At 36.7% G+C, this 16008-nt stretch overlaps 1 protein-coding gene across 2 annotated transcripts; it reads right to left on the bottom strand.

Annotated features, from left to right (window-relative positions):
- Nucleotides 1-394: 394 nt before the first annotated feature.
- Nucleotides 395-3807, bottom strand: LOC131328782 (cyclin-D5-1-like). Of its 2 annotated transcripts, none has more exons than XM_058361681.1 (5): nt 3363-3694; nt 3160-3267; nt 2072-2366; nt 1833-1966; nt 395-1732 (listed from the first exon to the last, which is right to left on the bottom strand). In XM_058361681.1, exons 1-5 carry the CDS (start codon nt 3615-3617, stop codon nt 1529-1531), a joined length of 996 nt encoding a protein of 331 aa, XP_058217664.1. In that variant the 5' UTR covers nt 3618-3694; the 3' UTR covers nt 395-1528. The 2 variants fall into 2 exon arrangements, with proteins under 2 accessions (XP_058217664.1, XP_058217666.1); XM_058361683.1 differs by having other exon boundaries at nt 1269-1732; nt 3160-3246; nt 3363-3807.
- Nucleotides 3808-16008: the final 12201 nt, after the last annotated feature.

Below are 16008 nucleotides of genomic sequence, written 5' to 3'. Positions count from 1 at the left end.
TTATGGCATGACTCATGTTCACAACAAGATTTTGAAAGTGAATGATTCCAATCATCTTTGTGAACCGGAAAAGGACCCACAAAAGCTTCAACTTGAGGTGCAGGCCACTTGAGAGAAGCCATCTCCTATGGAAATATGGACCAAGTAAAAATGTGGGAAAAAAAATAGTACACTTCTTCAGCAGAGCTGTTGAAGTCAAGATGCCTAATTTTCTTCTTTGCAACCATAAAAAAAAAAATAAAGGGCAGCTGGCTGGTTTGAGTACACACTGCAGAGAAAGTACCCTCAAGAGTAATTGCATTGCCAGTTTTGACTGTACAGCAATGCTCTTTCCTTCTCTCCCCACATCCTATGGTTGAAGAGATAAAATACCAAAGGAAACACAAACAAGGACACTCACCCCTGATCTTGCCCATGTCTTGTAATGCTGTCAAAAAGATGATGTAAAGGAAGGTCTGCCTCTTCCCTCTTGTCAAGTGGAGTTTAGTGCAAAGTTTTTGGCGTTGAAAATTAGTCTACCAACTGGAAACCTTTTCCACGGAAGGTGAATTCTGATACTCCTATTGTAGACAGTTGTCATTATTCTTTTTATCAGATTTGTGTAAGTTCGATCCCATGTAAACATAATGATAGGACCGACGACGCTAATCTAAGAACGTAATCCATATATTAATGTTCTTTGCAATGGTATTTGTACTCTTTTTTTCCGGTGTTTCGATTCCCGAAATCCTTTGTTAGGTGTCCTCAAGTTCACTGTGAGAGCAATTGTTGTCACTTCCGAAGAAATTTCCAAATATCATGCAGTTATGCCCCTGTTTGAATATTGAATTTGTTACAAAACTGAAATCTAGTAAAACATACTGTATGAATCAGCACATAAAAACCAATCCAATCCAATACAGAGATTCCTATTGATTCCACAAAATGTCTTGGTTTTCAACTTTTTCATGACCCCTCAATACCAGACAATGGCTTTTCTCACTTGCACAGGAAAAAGAGCAGGGCCCACTTTAAAGGCAACCCCAAAGTCCCAGACTCACAAACATATACTATTCTCACAAAACTTTACAATCTTTTTTTGATGGCCAGACCATGCAACACAGATGCATCAAATCACAAAGACAGCTCCCCCATTCCTTTCAGAAAGACTCATGAAAGCATTCCAAGCACACCCATCATCAAAAGCTAGGGTGTCACAAGGACATATTATGAAACCAAAAAAGAGAGAAAAAAAGCAAGAAAAGATTGAATGAAAACAATGAAACAAATTTTAACAAATGAACCAAAACTAAGAATGGTGGTTGTACTAATAACAGCTTTCAAAGTCCTATCTTAAAAACAGTTTTGAGATTTGGACTTAAAACTGTTATATATATTTTCTTGCAGCCCAAAGCTGTTTTGCTTTTTATTTCTCTCTTTGCTCTCCTCTGCTTTGAGAAAGAGCCACCCAAACCATCTGTTGGAATCATAGAAGTAATGAAAAAATATTAAACCAATCATTATATCAATAAACTCGGACGGTTTTCCTCTATCTCTGTCGCTTCTCGTCCGGAATGCCGCAATTTTGGTCAGAATCACTGAATGTAAGCATCTTTCTCTTAGTGGTAAGTGCAGAAATAACAGAAGAATTTTCACAAGCATCCATGCCTCTCAGTCGGATCGGGGACTCGGGTGTTGTCGCTTCCCCCATGTCCAGTTCTTGCATTCGATTATAGCAAGAAAACAAATCCTCCTATACCCAAAAAAATGCCAACAAAGAGATTGAATACTAGGTCATTCGGAATTCATGCTACGTATGAGTTGGAGAAATTCAACTTATAATGAGGACTCACAATTTCAGAAAACACATTTGGAGACAAGGAATTGATCTCAAGCTCCAAAGTCTGTTTTGTTAATTTTCGATCCAATGCCACCAATGTGGCTGCCCCGGCAATGACTGAAGGTCGATGATCCATCAAATTTACGTCTAAAATCACATCCACACAAACAATATATAGAAAATCAATGCTACTCAATCTAACGAGAATGGAAGATAAAAAATAAAAAAAAGTTTGGTCAAATATAGATATACCTCTCATCATGGCTAAGATTACTTGTACAGCTTTGGACATTGTATTCTTTGGTGGGGTGTGAGCTTTGCTTAGCTTTTTGGTGAAATAGTGAACATAAGCAAAAGGAGTGACTGAATTCATCCTCCACTCCAACGTGTTCAACACCAGAAGCTCCATTCTCTGAATCACTTTGCTACCGAAGTTGAATTCCTCCACCTGAAACTCTGCTAGTCCCGGGACTCTGCATTCCTCCATCTTTGCCGCCAATGACAAACATGACAACGAGAGTAACCGAATCGCCCAGCATTTTTCGCTCTGCTTACCGTCATTAGCAAATTGTTAGGAATTTGCATAAACGCTAACGCAGGATCTAGAAGATACGAATGCCGAAAAAAAGCAATCGGAAACACAAATACATACTCCGTACATTAGATTTAAGCCGTTGTTTCCTATGAGAAAAAAAAAATACTCCACTCATTCCAAAAAGATTGTCCCAAAACTTGCACTAGACAAAAAAAAAAATTGTCAAAAAAGTCGTACTTTCTTTTCTTTTTTCCCATGAATTAAAAAGAACTCATTGATAGTACTACATAAGTTGTGGGAAATTTTCTGATTTTCTTTACAACTAATGATTCATGAGTTCTCATTTGCAGGTGGGAAATCTTTTTGGGACGGAGGTAGTACACAATATACATCGAAGTTAGCGAAGGCCGATAGGCATGCATAAGTGAATGCTAAACATTATTACTTCATCCGTCTCACTTTAAATGTCCCATACAAAAATTTGGGCAATTCCAAACCCCAAAAAAACATATTTCTACATATTGTTTCTTTAAATTTCTTACACCAAATTTCTTTCCCATATGCACTTTGATTCAAAAAGCTCAACAAACTCTCCAAGCACTATTGAGTACTTTAATTTAATTTCGTGTAAGAAATTTTTTTTAAAATAATATGTAAAAATATGTTTATTTGGGATTTGAAATTGCACGAATTCTCGTAGGAGACATTTAAAGTCAGCAGGAAGGAGTATTGATTATAAATTAAAATTATGTAACTACCAAAGTAATCACTAATTAAAGCGAAAACTTGAGTCGAACATACTTACATCGATGATTCGCCTTGAAAGGAACCGATCCAAATACGCCACTGACAAGTACGCCGTTTGGAATCGGAACCCGAACAACTCTCTAGTCTGGATTAAGATTTTCAAAAACTGACTCAAATCACAGATCACATTTACACATCATAAGGCATATATCAATACGTACGCGATTGTGTTTAAAACCAATTGAATTAATTACGACTAACTTTGAGAATCCATAAGATGGCATCTAATCGAGCACACTTAATCCAGTCGTCGATCGACACCCGCGGAGGTTCAGATTCTCCGCCATTGATCTCTCTACGAAGCAACATTTGCACGTACTCATCTTCCTCAATGCCTGGAGCAGAGCAAACGAAGGTTTCTTCTTCGTCTGCTTCGTTCAAGCAAGTTTCAGTTTCTAGACAGAGAAGCTGGGTCGAGAGAGAAGGCGGTGTAGAGCCAGAAGGAAAATCCTCCATTGCATTATTCTCTCTCTCTCTCTCTCTCTCTCTCTCTCTCTCTCTCTCTCTCTCACTAGGTTGCTAATACTGGGAGGGACCTAGGAAGAGGAGATATAGGATATGAATGAAGCGCTAAATCCACGATTTGGAGAGAGAAAGTGAGGAGAGAGAGGCGAGGTGGGGGTCCAAATTTAGCGGGGATGTGATTAGTGGTAGCGTAGTTTGGGTGTGGAAAGATGTGGTTAACTAACGGTTATGATGAGACTGTGAGTCATGGTTTTTGAGCTTTGGTGGAAGGTGGTGCTAATGGTTGTGAGGTTAATTTAGAGGGGGGAAATTATTGGGTGTCTTTATGCTGTCCGTTCCACTAAGAAAAATACTTATTTGTTAAATTAAATGTGATGTATTACGAGATTATAACATGTCTCGTAAAATAAGAAATAAATACTTAAAACATGAGAATCTTAACTGAATGGGTCCTCAGTAAGGATGTACTCATGTGCGATTTCTGTTGTGATTTCGCATGGAATGTTAAATGAGATTTAACACGGTTTCATTTGAGATATGAGCAAATCATATCATAGATATCGTTATGTATTAATATTGGTTAGAAAATCAGCATGATCTAAAATTTATTAAGATGTGGTTTGAATCCTAGTTGCGTAAAAGCAATGAACGGTTGAATTATAACCGTCCATTGTTATTTATTAGATCATAAATACGCTCGTTCAAATAAACATTGACCAGTTTGATTTTTTAAATAAAATTTGACAATATGCACAATTCAGATTGTCAAAATGGGATCGTTTAGGAATTTTTTTTCTTCTTTCCCAATAGAAATCATATAAGAGATCGTTATGCAAAGAGGTTCTTGATTTGTGAAGCCCCAACCATCTCTACGAACTTGGGGTCAAGGTACCCACTTCAATTCACACTCTTTCAATTCTCGCCCTTACGAATTTTAGAATATCTTGGGATGTGTTTTAGACGCGACTTCAGGCTCCCGTTGGTGCACACAAATTAACGACTTAGGACTACCACGTGACGGTTTCAAAAACATTAGATATACTATATAATCTGTATTTCCACGTACGTGTGTGGTTGGGGCTACAGAAACATAAAAGAGTCATGAGTACGTGACGACTGAAACTTTGACTGAAAGTGCTCCCCCCTTCTTTCGAGAGATTATTCCGTGCCTTTGGGCCACTATGTGGCGATGTCCCAAACCTCTTTTTGCCACATATTATTATGGTGTTCTCGCATTTAATCTCGAACTCTATAGAAGTAAGTGGTTGAGAAGAGATTTGAAGCATTACGTGGCAATGCCCCAGGGCATGGTATAATTTTTTCCCTTCCTTCGCCCCTCGTTTCAAGGGCACGAGCGATTTATACGCACGCGAGTTTGGAGCGCGTGGTCCAGTTGATGATGGTAAAGAGGCGGGAACGACATATGGCGCGGGAATGGGGCTCTTGTGATTGGACAGTGGTTGGGCCCAAGGCTCAATTAAAACAAAAATGCAACTTGCACAACCGTTGTGTTGGTTGTGTGCGTAATTCTAACCGTCTAGATGTATTTGGACGGTCTAGATTTTAAAAAAACTCTTCCAAAGAAAAGTCGAACTTTTATGGGGAAAAATTTGAGTGAATCTTGGCCATTTATTATGACAATGGACAGCTAGAGATTGGTTGTGTGTTGTGTTTTACACAACCGTTGTGTGTGTAGCACTGCAATTAAAATGACCAGATCAACAATGAGCAATTTAATTTGAAAAGTCTAATTATGTTGTTTTTTATTTTGATAATCGGATTTTCGGGATCAATTTGCCCGCACGTCGATTTTTCGGGTTCTGCAGTTAACAGTTGGTAAAGCAAATTTTCAGTTGTCCTAAGGTTTAGACTGTTCGGTTTTCGTGAGATTCAAGCTTGCGACATTTGGAAACAAACTATTAATTACTTTCTCATGTCCATTGGCCAAATCTCCTGAGATTTTTTTTCATGGAAAAAGATAATGGATATTATTGATACGGAAACTGGTTCGAAGACCTCTTGCCCATATTTGATCATGTGGGGATCCAAATTCAAAAAATCGACACTTTCTGAGTCTAAGTTGTATGGCATGAGGTGATGGCATACAACTTGGACTCATTTACAAAAATAATCAGAGCCGTTCAATATATTTTGTTTAAGGTTTCCGTAAAAAATTAGATCCATCCGACGTCGATAAAAGTGTTTAAGAAGCATCCAAAATTGCTTATGAAAATTTCTAAAGCGATTTTTGACGCTTCGTAAAAGCCCTTATCGATGTCGGATGAGGCTGATTTTTTACGGGGACCTTAAGAAAAATATATTGAACAAAAAGAGCGGCTCCGATTATTTTTTTTGGACCCGAGACGGGCCCAAACGCGCGCTGTACGCGCTGTCTGTACCCACTTCTGCTGTACCAGCAGCATTTCTGATTGTAGAATTCTCTTTGCTAATGAGGTCTTCCGAGGTTGTCAATCCCAGCTAGACTCAATTGGATTTATGGATACCGAAGCCATCTTTACGATTGCGATCTATACAGATCAAAACACTCAATGCCTACTTTCACAGGAATTACATCAAAATTCATCCTAATTGACCAAGATTGACGATTGTTTCCAATCAGAAAAACAGTTTTTTTATTTTTATTTTTGAACTCGTCAGAAGAATAGTTGATGTGCTCAACATTTTGCTCTAAATAGTATTCACCATTGCAAACAGCAGGGTAGTAATTAAATAGAAGATGCAAGGGGAGATTTCGTTCATTCCTCATTACAGTCCTGCCAAGGACTCATGCAAGTGGAAGAATATGGAAAGCTATTGGAACAAATTTGGTGTTGTTTGCTCAATCGTACCCCGGTTGGCCTGTTTTATCAGAAAAAATAATATACAACGGTTGTTTGATGCTCATTTTCTGTTGGATGAAACCTACACAATCCATCCCATATGAGAGAATGTGAGTACAAATAAACGTTGTATCCAATTTTTTCCCTAGTTTAGCAACAATACTTAAAGATGATTTCCAGCATTATAATTTAGCTTTTTACAGATACTTTGTTGCCAAACGAGGCTCTAAGGTTGGAATTGAAAATGTCAGTCAAATGGCACTAATGGCAGTAACTAAAAACAAAAACAAAAACAAAAACAGCTGTGGCAAAGGTAAAAGAACCCTTATCAGACACAAGATCCTAAATCCAACTGTCCAAGTCCAAACAAGTGATAAATGGGAATATTACACACCTTCCAATTTCATACACAGTTTTATTCAAATTACCCTCTGCACTATCTTTAATGGCTCAGCAGAGTTCCTCTTGCATTTTTAATTTCTTTAAGTCCCTACTCTTGGGAACAGTTTGAAGTATTATTCTAGCAATGTGCTTTGAATGAACCCACATACCTTTTGGGAAAAACTTTTCACTTAAACCCCCCATGTGGTTGGGTAATGTGTGGATACATTTCTTCGCATTTGTTTTGCTGCAGACGCATCCAATTCCGTCCATGTTAACGGATGCTTACCTTTCACACCTCTTGAGTCTAATCAATATATTAAAATTTGAATATGTATCGTCCATAATGTATTAATTAAAGTGTAGAGAGCATCTTTGTAAAAATATCTTATTGATCAGACATTAGCAACTCAATCATCGGGAAACATTATTCTTATTAAAATGAAAGATAAATTTAGATTTAAAATTTTACTTTATAATAAATTCTATTTGACCATTAGGTTTTCATTTTTCGATCGACTTCAATTTTGGCATGGATGATGCATTACTCGTCAAGCTCTACAATATCAATGGTTCGGAGTCGATTTTTGGTACACGGGATGGAGTGGTTAGATTCAAGAAAGAAGTAGAATCAAGGAAGAAGATGAGGGCTATTAGAATTTTCATCGTTTCCATTAGTGGATTTTGCATCATTTCCGTTAATTGGATGCGTTTGCACAGATCCACAAGCACAAAGGGTGCGGATGCAACAAAGTGAACTGGAAATGATGTATCTGCACATAGCCCAAACTAGAAGAGATATTACGTTCTCAACTTTGGCAATTGGGTCGGTCCACTCCACTGGAGTTTCTCTTTAACTAAAGAAATCTCAACTACTAACCTTTCTTTCCTAAACTGACTTTTTCATTTTTTAAAAAAAATGCTGCTTTCTAAAACTACTAATTAAAATGACCCAAAGAAGACTGCATTTTACTACTATATTTGTTTGTTCTTTTTTTAAGTTCTTCACACAGTAATCGATATCTTTAAAATTGGTTAAACAAGAAAATGATAAGTTGGTTAATACTTTATTATTTAAACTGATGATTGACATAATTTAAAATTAAACAAACAATATTGGGACGGTGAAATTATATTTTTCCTCTGCCTCCCCCTTCCTCCGGCCTCCCTATTCTTCACATCCTAGCCCCATCGTACTCCACCTGCGCTTCCCCTCCCCCTCCACCTCCATCTTCCCCTCTTCGTCTCCTTCCTTTGTTAGCTTGTCCAGCCTTGCTGGGCCCGATCTGGTGATGATTTGAAGATGGATGGCTTGACTTTGCTCATCTGGCGAATAAGCCAACGGATCTGGTGCGGTGGCTTTCAGCGACAATGTCCTCGGCCGATTTTTTTAATTTATTTTCATGTCTCTTTTTGGTTTTGTCTATTTTGGATTTTGTTGGTTTGGTTCTCTCCTTTTAATGGGAGTTTTCCCTCTCCAATGTGGGGTTTTTGGTGTTGTTTTGGTTATCTTTACCGCAGTTGAGGGTTTGTGTTGCTCTCTCTGTTTGGGGGTTGGTCATGGCTGATTAGCTGGCAAAGTGCGGTTGCGAGGCTCTAATGGGTGATCTTGTGTAGCTAGACCTCTTGTTTGGTTATTTACTCTGCTTGGGATGATATCCAACTTTGATGTATTCAATTGTTTTATGATATAATACAACTCCTACCATTTTGGCCAAAAAAAATAAAATATATGATGCATTTCTCTATGAAGTCTTGGTGGAATCCAATTAAGATTCCATCTTAATTAAACATCATTAATTGCATGCTTCAACCTAATTTAAGCATATGGAGTACTTCACTTGGTACATGTGTCTTAAAAAAGAGTCGTTGTTTGATTCTTTTGAGCTAGATGCTGATTCAGTTATTGATGCATTAATGTGACCACCGATGCCACGGGAAGGTCTCTATTGGCTAATCTATTGGATTAAATCAGTAGTAATTAGTCTAATGACACCAATTAATGAACTAATCATACTGTTTTTATTTTATTTTATTTTATTATAATCGAGTGCCTAAATCAGCTTATGAATATCTTGACTAATCCTGAACATTCAGATTAAAAACTGGACAAATTTCGAATGATCTTAAGAGTTGTTTTTTAGGTGGTTTGAGTCGAACCGGAAGTAGTCCTATATATGAATGGTGGTAGGTTGGTACACCAATTGGGTTGTTTAGTAGGTAAAGAACTGAGGGGTGGATGTAGAATTGTGTTAAGTGTTTTAGAATCATGTTTTAATTAGTTGCTCAAACCTGGCTATCACATGGCATTGGGGCCAGTGTTCTCAAGGCTCCATCTGGAATGACTCCCAAAGCTGGTGGAACGTTTCAACCTTGCAAATAAAGTGATTGACTTGCCAGTTGAAGAAAAATTATCAAATTTGCTCATTTATCCCCAAATAAATAAATGAAATTGCCTCGTTGAATAAATTATTTATGGAAAAATTTAAGTCGATCAAACATCTATAGTCACATACGTACATCTATAGTAGATCAGACATCTTTTGTTCATGCTTATATTGTGTTGACAGTTTCCAGGGGACTTCGGATTGGTGCAGTGTAGTGAGATGCACAAAACTGTGCTGCGCACCTCCAAGCCGTCAGATCGTGTATTCGACGGCTCGGATTTCATCTCAAAAACCAACGATCGAGAGCCGTGCATTACCGAGATAAGATCTGAGCCGTCGGATGCACGATCCGACGGTTCGGAGGTGCGCAGTACGTAGTTGCGCACACCACTGCCCCCAATTCGTTTCCAGGTACAAAACAATCTTGGGAAAATGACGGTTAAAGACGTATTTTGATAATTAATATCTTTTAAGAACAAACTAAGAATATTTGTTAATGTTGAAAATGTTCTTGTTGCCTCGAAATTTCCTGGCCTCATATTCACCAGAGCCCAAAATTACCATACGACAAAAGATCCGAACCCAGGTGAAAGACTCATTAATCGTTAAGGGGGCAACAAGTGTACCTGTAATGGTCAAGAGATTTTGGGACTTTCCAAACCTTGGGAACAAGTGTACCTTTTAAGTACAAGGTTAGGTAGGTGTGCATTTCTCTGTATTTTCTCTACTTGTTTTTAGCGTTCTTCTTTTTACGTTGAGGACGAATTGAAAAAGTATGAAATATGGATTGATGTTGAAAAAATTTAAATAAGATGACACTTTAGATAAATAAAATAGCTGTTTGATACTTTTTTCGTCTTTCGTATAGTTTTGTTTTTTGCTTTTGATCATAATTTTGTAGTTTTTAAACTTCTTTCGTCGAAACGGATGATTAATATAAAATCTAGAATGCAAATCTAACAAAAATTTAGAAAAGACAAAACAAAACACACAAAACGAAGAAAAAAATTAAATTTACGAGAATGCAGAACTTCCCAAAAATGCTAAAGAGGCTAAATTAGCTTGCCTTTGTGATGCAGGGAGGCGTGTTGAAAAAGATGAATACGTAACAACGACAATCACGAATTATTATGAACTATACTCCCTCTACGAACACACAATAATAAGAAAATTCTCAATTTTCATTAATCAATTCATAAACAACTACTTTGCCCTAAAGCTTACATCCTTTTTTATAATAGTAAAACTCCTAAACCTAGCCAACATTACTAACCAAACCAAATCAAACCAAACCAAACCGAGCCTTACGTCTCAATCACTTGGAAAATAAGACATAAGGAAATAAAATCAACCCTAATTCTTCTAGATCAAGCATCCTACAAAGTAGGAATGCTAGTTCAATACTTAGAACACTCATTCCTAAAATTGAAACTCCCTAACAAATTACTAAAATCAAAATAAAGAAAACTAGAGAATATTATTTATTAAATTATTTCAATTCCATTTTGCATCATTCTCTGCATCTTGAAGAAACTCGTCCTCGAGTTTATATAATTGGGCTCGTCGAATCTTGTCTGCATTAATCTTATACTTCAAATTAATTTTTTCGAACCTGAACGTTAAAGACGACGAGTCTTCAAAAATTAAGGGAACAACTTCCTGCAATAACCGTATACCATCTTGAAACTTTTGTTCAGACAAATTACAAGAAGTACTCTTCAACGCAATAACTACTAACTAGTTGGATGAAGCACAAAAAATGACACTTCCATCCAGTGACAGATCCAGAAATTTTCTATAGATGGGTTACTCTTTTTGGACCAGCTTTATACGTGTGAAAGTCGTAGACGAACTCACGTTAAATTTCATGATTCAATTCGAAAATAAGAGCGAGGGATGCACTTGTAAAAAATAATAAAGAATATTCAAAATATTAAAGAATATAAGATTTTTATTTTTTATTTTTCCGTGGAAGTTATAGTTATATTAATTGATTTGTGTAGCAAATGGCAACATTGTAGATGGTTTTATGGTACCAATGCTACATAAAGTCAGTTTTAAGGATGAGTTTGAGTCCCAACCCAGTCAAAATTCAAGGAGAGAAGGGTTTTTTTTTAAACCCTTGAGAAACAGAATTTGTAGTGCCTATACTCAAACCACTGTCATTTATGAGGGTGCACGGCTCTCTACCACTGGAACAACTAAGCAACCTTATTAATTTTTGGCATATTTTATATATGTTACTTACTTAGTCTTGGGGCTCTCCTTTGGGGCCCTATTTTTAATTGGGTCACGTGACCTGTTTGTGCCTACATTGAATCTACCTCTGCTTCCACCAAATCACACAAGGTAGAACCTCTTTCAGCCATATTAACAATGTTGCCTTCAACCCACGTTGCCATATTTCCATTGTTGCATCCAACGAACCACATGCGTTTGGGGATTACCTTGTATGCATCATTAATGACCAAGAATCCATCACACTATGGTTAATTGTGAAAATCGTAAATTTGCCAAAATCAACTCTTACTCGGACGTCTTCACTAGGCTGACTAATGTTGGAAACACAAGGCTTTAATGCTTCTTTTACTAGATGGATTTCAATCTCTTCGTCTTCATCGAAGACTGGCGGTTTATTCCGATCCATATGGATCCACAATAATATTTAATGTGAATGATCATCCAATTGCGATACCGTCCATTGTATTAACCTCTAGGATTTTTTCTGTGCCATACCTCCTTGGAACTCAAGAAAGTTGGTCTTTGAACCAATTCCCAAAATTGTAGATCATGATTACAAACCACGACCACCCTTGTCCTCCCCTTTAACTAATGGTTACCCACCAAAGATTTGGTGATAGAAACATCATCCGACACCTCCTCCTCTTTCAAAAACCGAGGTTGAACCGGACAACGGCGAGGTAGGTTTTCACCAACAGACAAGGCAACAATCTAATTGGTTAGCGCTCCAAACGCCCCTTCCATCCACTGCTCAAGTTGTTGAAACCTCTCTTCCATTCGTGCTTCTCACGCAGCTTTACTTTGTTCATATACATCTTTGGCAATAACATAACAACCATAACGAACTCCTTCTTGCGCTAAGATCTGGAATCGAACCTAAGCTCTGATATCAATTGATGCAGGGAGGTGTGTTGAAAAAGAAAAACACGCAACAAAGATAATCACAAATAAGTATGAACTAGATGTACTTTATCTACGAACACACAATAAGGAGATCAAAACTCCCAATTTTTATTAATCAATTCATAAACTACTTTGTCTTAAGGCTTACATCCTTATTTATAATACCAAAACTCCTAAACCTAGCCAACATTACTAAAATACCAGAAAGAAAAATAAGACATAAGGAAATAAAATCAACCCTAATTCTTCTTGATCAAACATCTACAAAATATACAAGAATGCTAGTTCAAGACAAACTAGGAGACTAAATACTTAATTCTTAGAACACTCATTCCTAAAATTGAAACTCTCTAACAAAATTACTAAAATCAAAATAAAGAAAACTAGAGAATGCTATTTATTAAATTATTTTAATTTCCATTCTGCATCACTTTGTTCTTTTCCCATCTTTGAGAAAATTATTTTTCTTCCTGCACGGTTTTCAATAACTTTATCTATTTATCTCTCTCCACTCATTACTATAGCCTTTGTTCTTTTCCTATTTTTGAGAAAAATAATTTTCTTCCTGCACGGTTCTCAATAACTTTTTCTATCTACCTCTCTCCACTCATTACCAATCATAACATCAAAAATAATTTTCAAAGATGGGTATTTTTAGTTCTTCGCAAAATACAAAAGGGAAAATAAGCCCTCTTAGTACTTTTGGGAAAACTAGGTCTAAATATGACATGTTCTTGACGGTAGTCCATAGCTACAACTATGGTTTTTGATCAACAACTTTGCTACAACCAATCTAATGTATGTGGGGCCCACATGTGCTGTGTGTGTGTATATGTGTGTACGCGTTTGTGTGAAAGTGTTTGTAATTGTAGACTTTTTGTTTCGATCAATTGCTAATATTTAAAAGAGGGAAATTGATCTTCAAATTTGAATGGTGAGAAGTAAAAATAGAAGATGAGTTATTGCTTTAGCTAGGTATCCAGTGAAACATGTACTCCCTTCGTCTCATTTTCATTGTCTATTATTCCTTTTATCTCTTTTGTGTCTATTGCCTATATCTTTCAATGTGGATCTCAAAAAATATATAATATGAATCATATTTGATAGATTTCAATTTATCTATAATACAAAGTTGTTGAAATAGATTTTAATTTATCTATAATACAAAGTTGAAATTTTGAAAAATATTATCAATTAAAAGATATAGGCAATAGACATAAGAGAAACAAAAGAAATAATATACAATGAAAATGGCGGTTGATCAGCGTGGTCTCCCACCATGCTTGTTGTTGGGCGGCACGGTTCTTGCCGAAAGGTTAAGGTGAGTATCCGTAACAAAGCTGGATTCTTGGTTTTTGTTTCGTCTCTCCAGGGGCTTGGTGATGTTGGAGGTGGCATTACGGTGGTGTTGGGTGGCTGTCTGTTTGAGTATGGTGGTCGGTGGCTGGACGATGGGTTTCGAACGACTCAGACGTGCAGTTTAGGTTTAAGGTTTTCACGGGATGGGCTTAGCCCACCACATGGGCTAGGTTTCTTTTTTGTGCTTAATTGTAAGATATGAGCTTTTTTAGACCATCAGGTGTTTTGGTTTTAATTGTAAGATCTAGGCATATAGGCCAACATGTGTAATGGGCTATGTCCCAAGGAGAATTCTAAAATCAGCCCAATGGGCTGACGATAGTAGGTGTGTTAATGTGTAGTAAAGGATGTAAAAAGTGCACATAAATACGTGTTTTTCTTATCTTTTAGTGTGTTTGTCGTCAGCCCAGTGAGCTGATAATAGCAAGACCGATGTCCCAATAGGTGTGATTGGGTTTTGTCTCATCTGGATGTACTTTCTAACTTTGGTTAGAATTCCCCTTCTCTTTTTCCTTAATAAAATGTATTTTTGCCAATAAAAAAAATTGGGACGGAGGGAATAACGAATAGTGGGAAAACACTGCCATACAAGAATAAGATATAACAAAACGAGTTTGTTTGGTTTGAATTTTGAGGAAGGTTTTTGGAATAATGAGTGGAGAGAGATGAGAGTAATAATTAGAGAAAAAATTATTGAAAACCGTGTGCATAGAGTGCGGGGGTTGGATACCCAAATATGTATTCTAAACAACAACAACAAAAAAAAATTATTGGTGCAACTTTTCAGGGCATGAGCTCCTGGATATGGCAATTCAACCTGCAACTCCACAGGAATAAGAATGCCAAACCTCATCCAAACAGCACTCAAACTTGGCAATCTTGTGGTAATTCCGAGCAACACATACATATCTATAATTCTTTTTTTCTTTTTTGGTTACATATCAATAATTCTTGTAGGTAATCCAAGGATTGAGTTGGTGGTCAGGGTTTGAGACTTACGGGTTTGTTTTTTCCTAAAATCTCAAGTTCAAAATCTCTCACGTGCTAACAATTTTTTGAGGGGTCAGTCCATATACAGATTTGCTCTGATTTTAATTTGAACCACCGTCGAAAATTAGTTGAGATACACATAAGTTTGCTAGTGTTACAAACATACAGTATTAATATGGGTAATTCTTGTGGGGGTCCTAACTCATAAGGGACGTCACTATTGTCGCTCAGAATTGAGACCACCCAAATAGTTATGGGCATCATCATCAATTGTACCATCGACCAGCCAGTAGTAATAGTCCTCGTCCTGCACATGTCTCCAAAATTTAATGATGGCTAATCAAATTCGTAAATGCTGTTCAAAGATAGCGACTACCGATGGTGCGAGGGAATTCTCTATTCATTTGCAAAAATGGAAAAATAATATAAGAGTATACGAACAAGACTAATTAACGTGGTGTATTCTTTCTACGTACCAAATGAGAAATACATTCGAATTCAAGAGTAATCTAGGGTGATCAAATTCATAAATACTGTTCAAAGATAGTGACTACCGATGGTGCGAGGGAATTTTCTATTCGTTTGCAAAAAAGGAAAAATAATATAAGAGTATACAAACAAGACTAACGTGGTGTATTCTTTCTACGTACCAAACGAGAAACACACTCGAATTCACTTGTAACCTTGAGGTCCACAAGTAAAAGAGGGAGAATTAATGTCCTGTAATGTTATTAATTAAGAAATTGAATAGGCCAGTGGGCTACAATATTACGTAGTTATAGTTACAAATAATAAATCAACTAGAAAATTATACTTTCTTCATCTTAATTTGTTTGTCCAATATTGAAAATCCAACTTCCTTAATGAGCATAATGATTTTTTTTTTTATGGACATAAATAAGTTTTATTAAATTCAATAAGGGTACTTTTTTCTTTTTGAAAGGCGAAAAAGATTTTAATAATCTCTGAATTTGTTACAAAGATTAATATGACAAGGAGTGATGACATCATATCCCTAATCCGAGACCTATAAAAGAGTTACAAAGCTAAGGATAATCCTATGTGCATCTGAGATCCAAACTCAATTTTGGCCAAGAAACTAATATAGGAAACCAATTGGGACAAAACTCACACCCGTTGGCCTAAAAGCCCGGATATTTTGGCAAAACTCAATTTTGGCAAGGAAACAAATATAGAAAACCAATTGGGATAAAACTCACACCCGTTGGCCTAAAAGCCCAGATAAAGAAAGTTAAGATCAATCACCTAAGAGTCTAGAAG

This window comes from Rhododendron vialii, chromosome 6a (genome assembly GCF_030253575.1).
Source record: "Rhododendron vialii isolate Sample 1 chromosome 6a, ASM3025357v1".
In the NCBI taxonomy this organism is placed as follows: Eukaryota; Viridiplantae; Streptophyta; class Magnoliopsida; order Ericales; family Ericaceae; genus Rhododendron; species Rhododendron vialii.
This window is presented reverse-complemented; position numbering and strand designations above follow the sequence as displayed.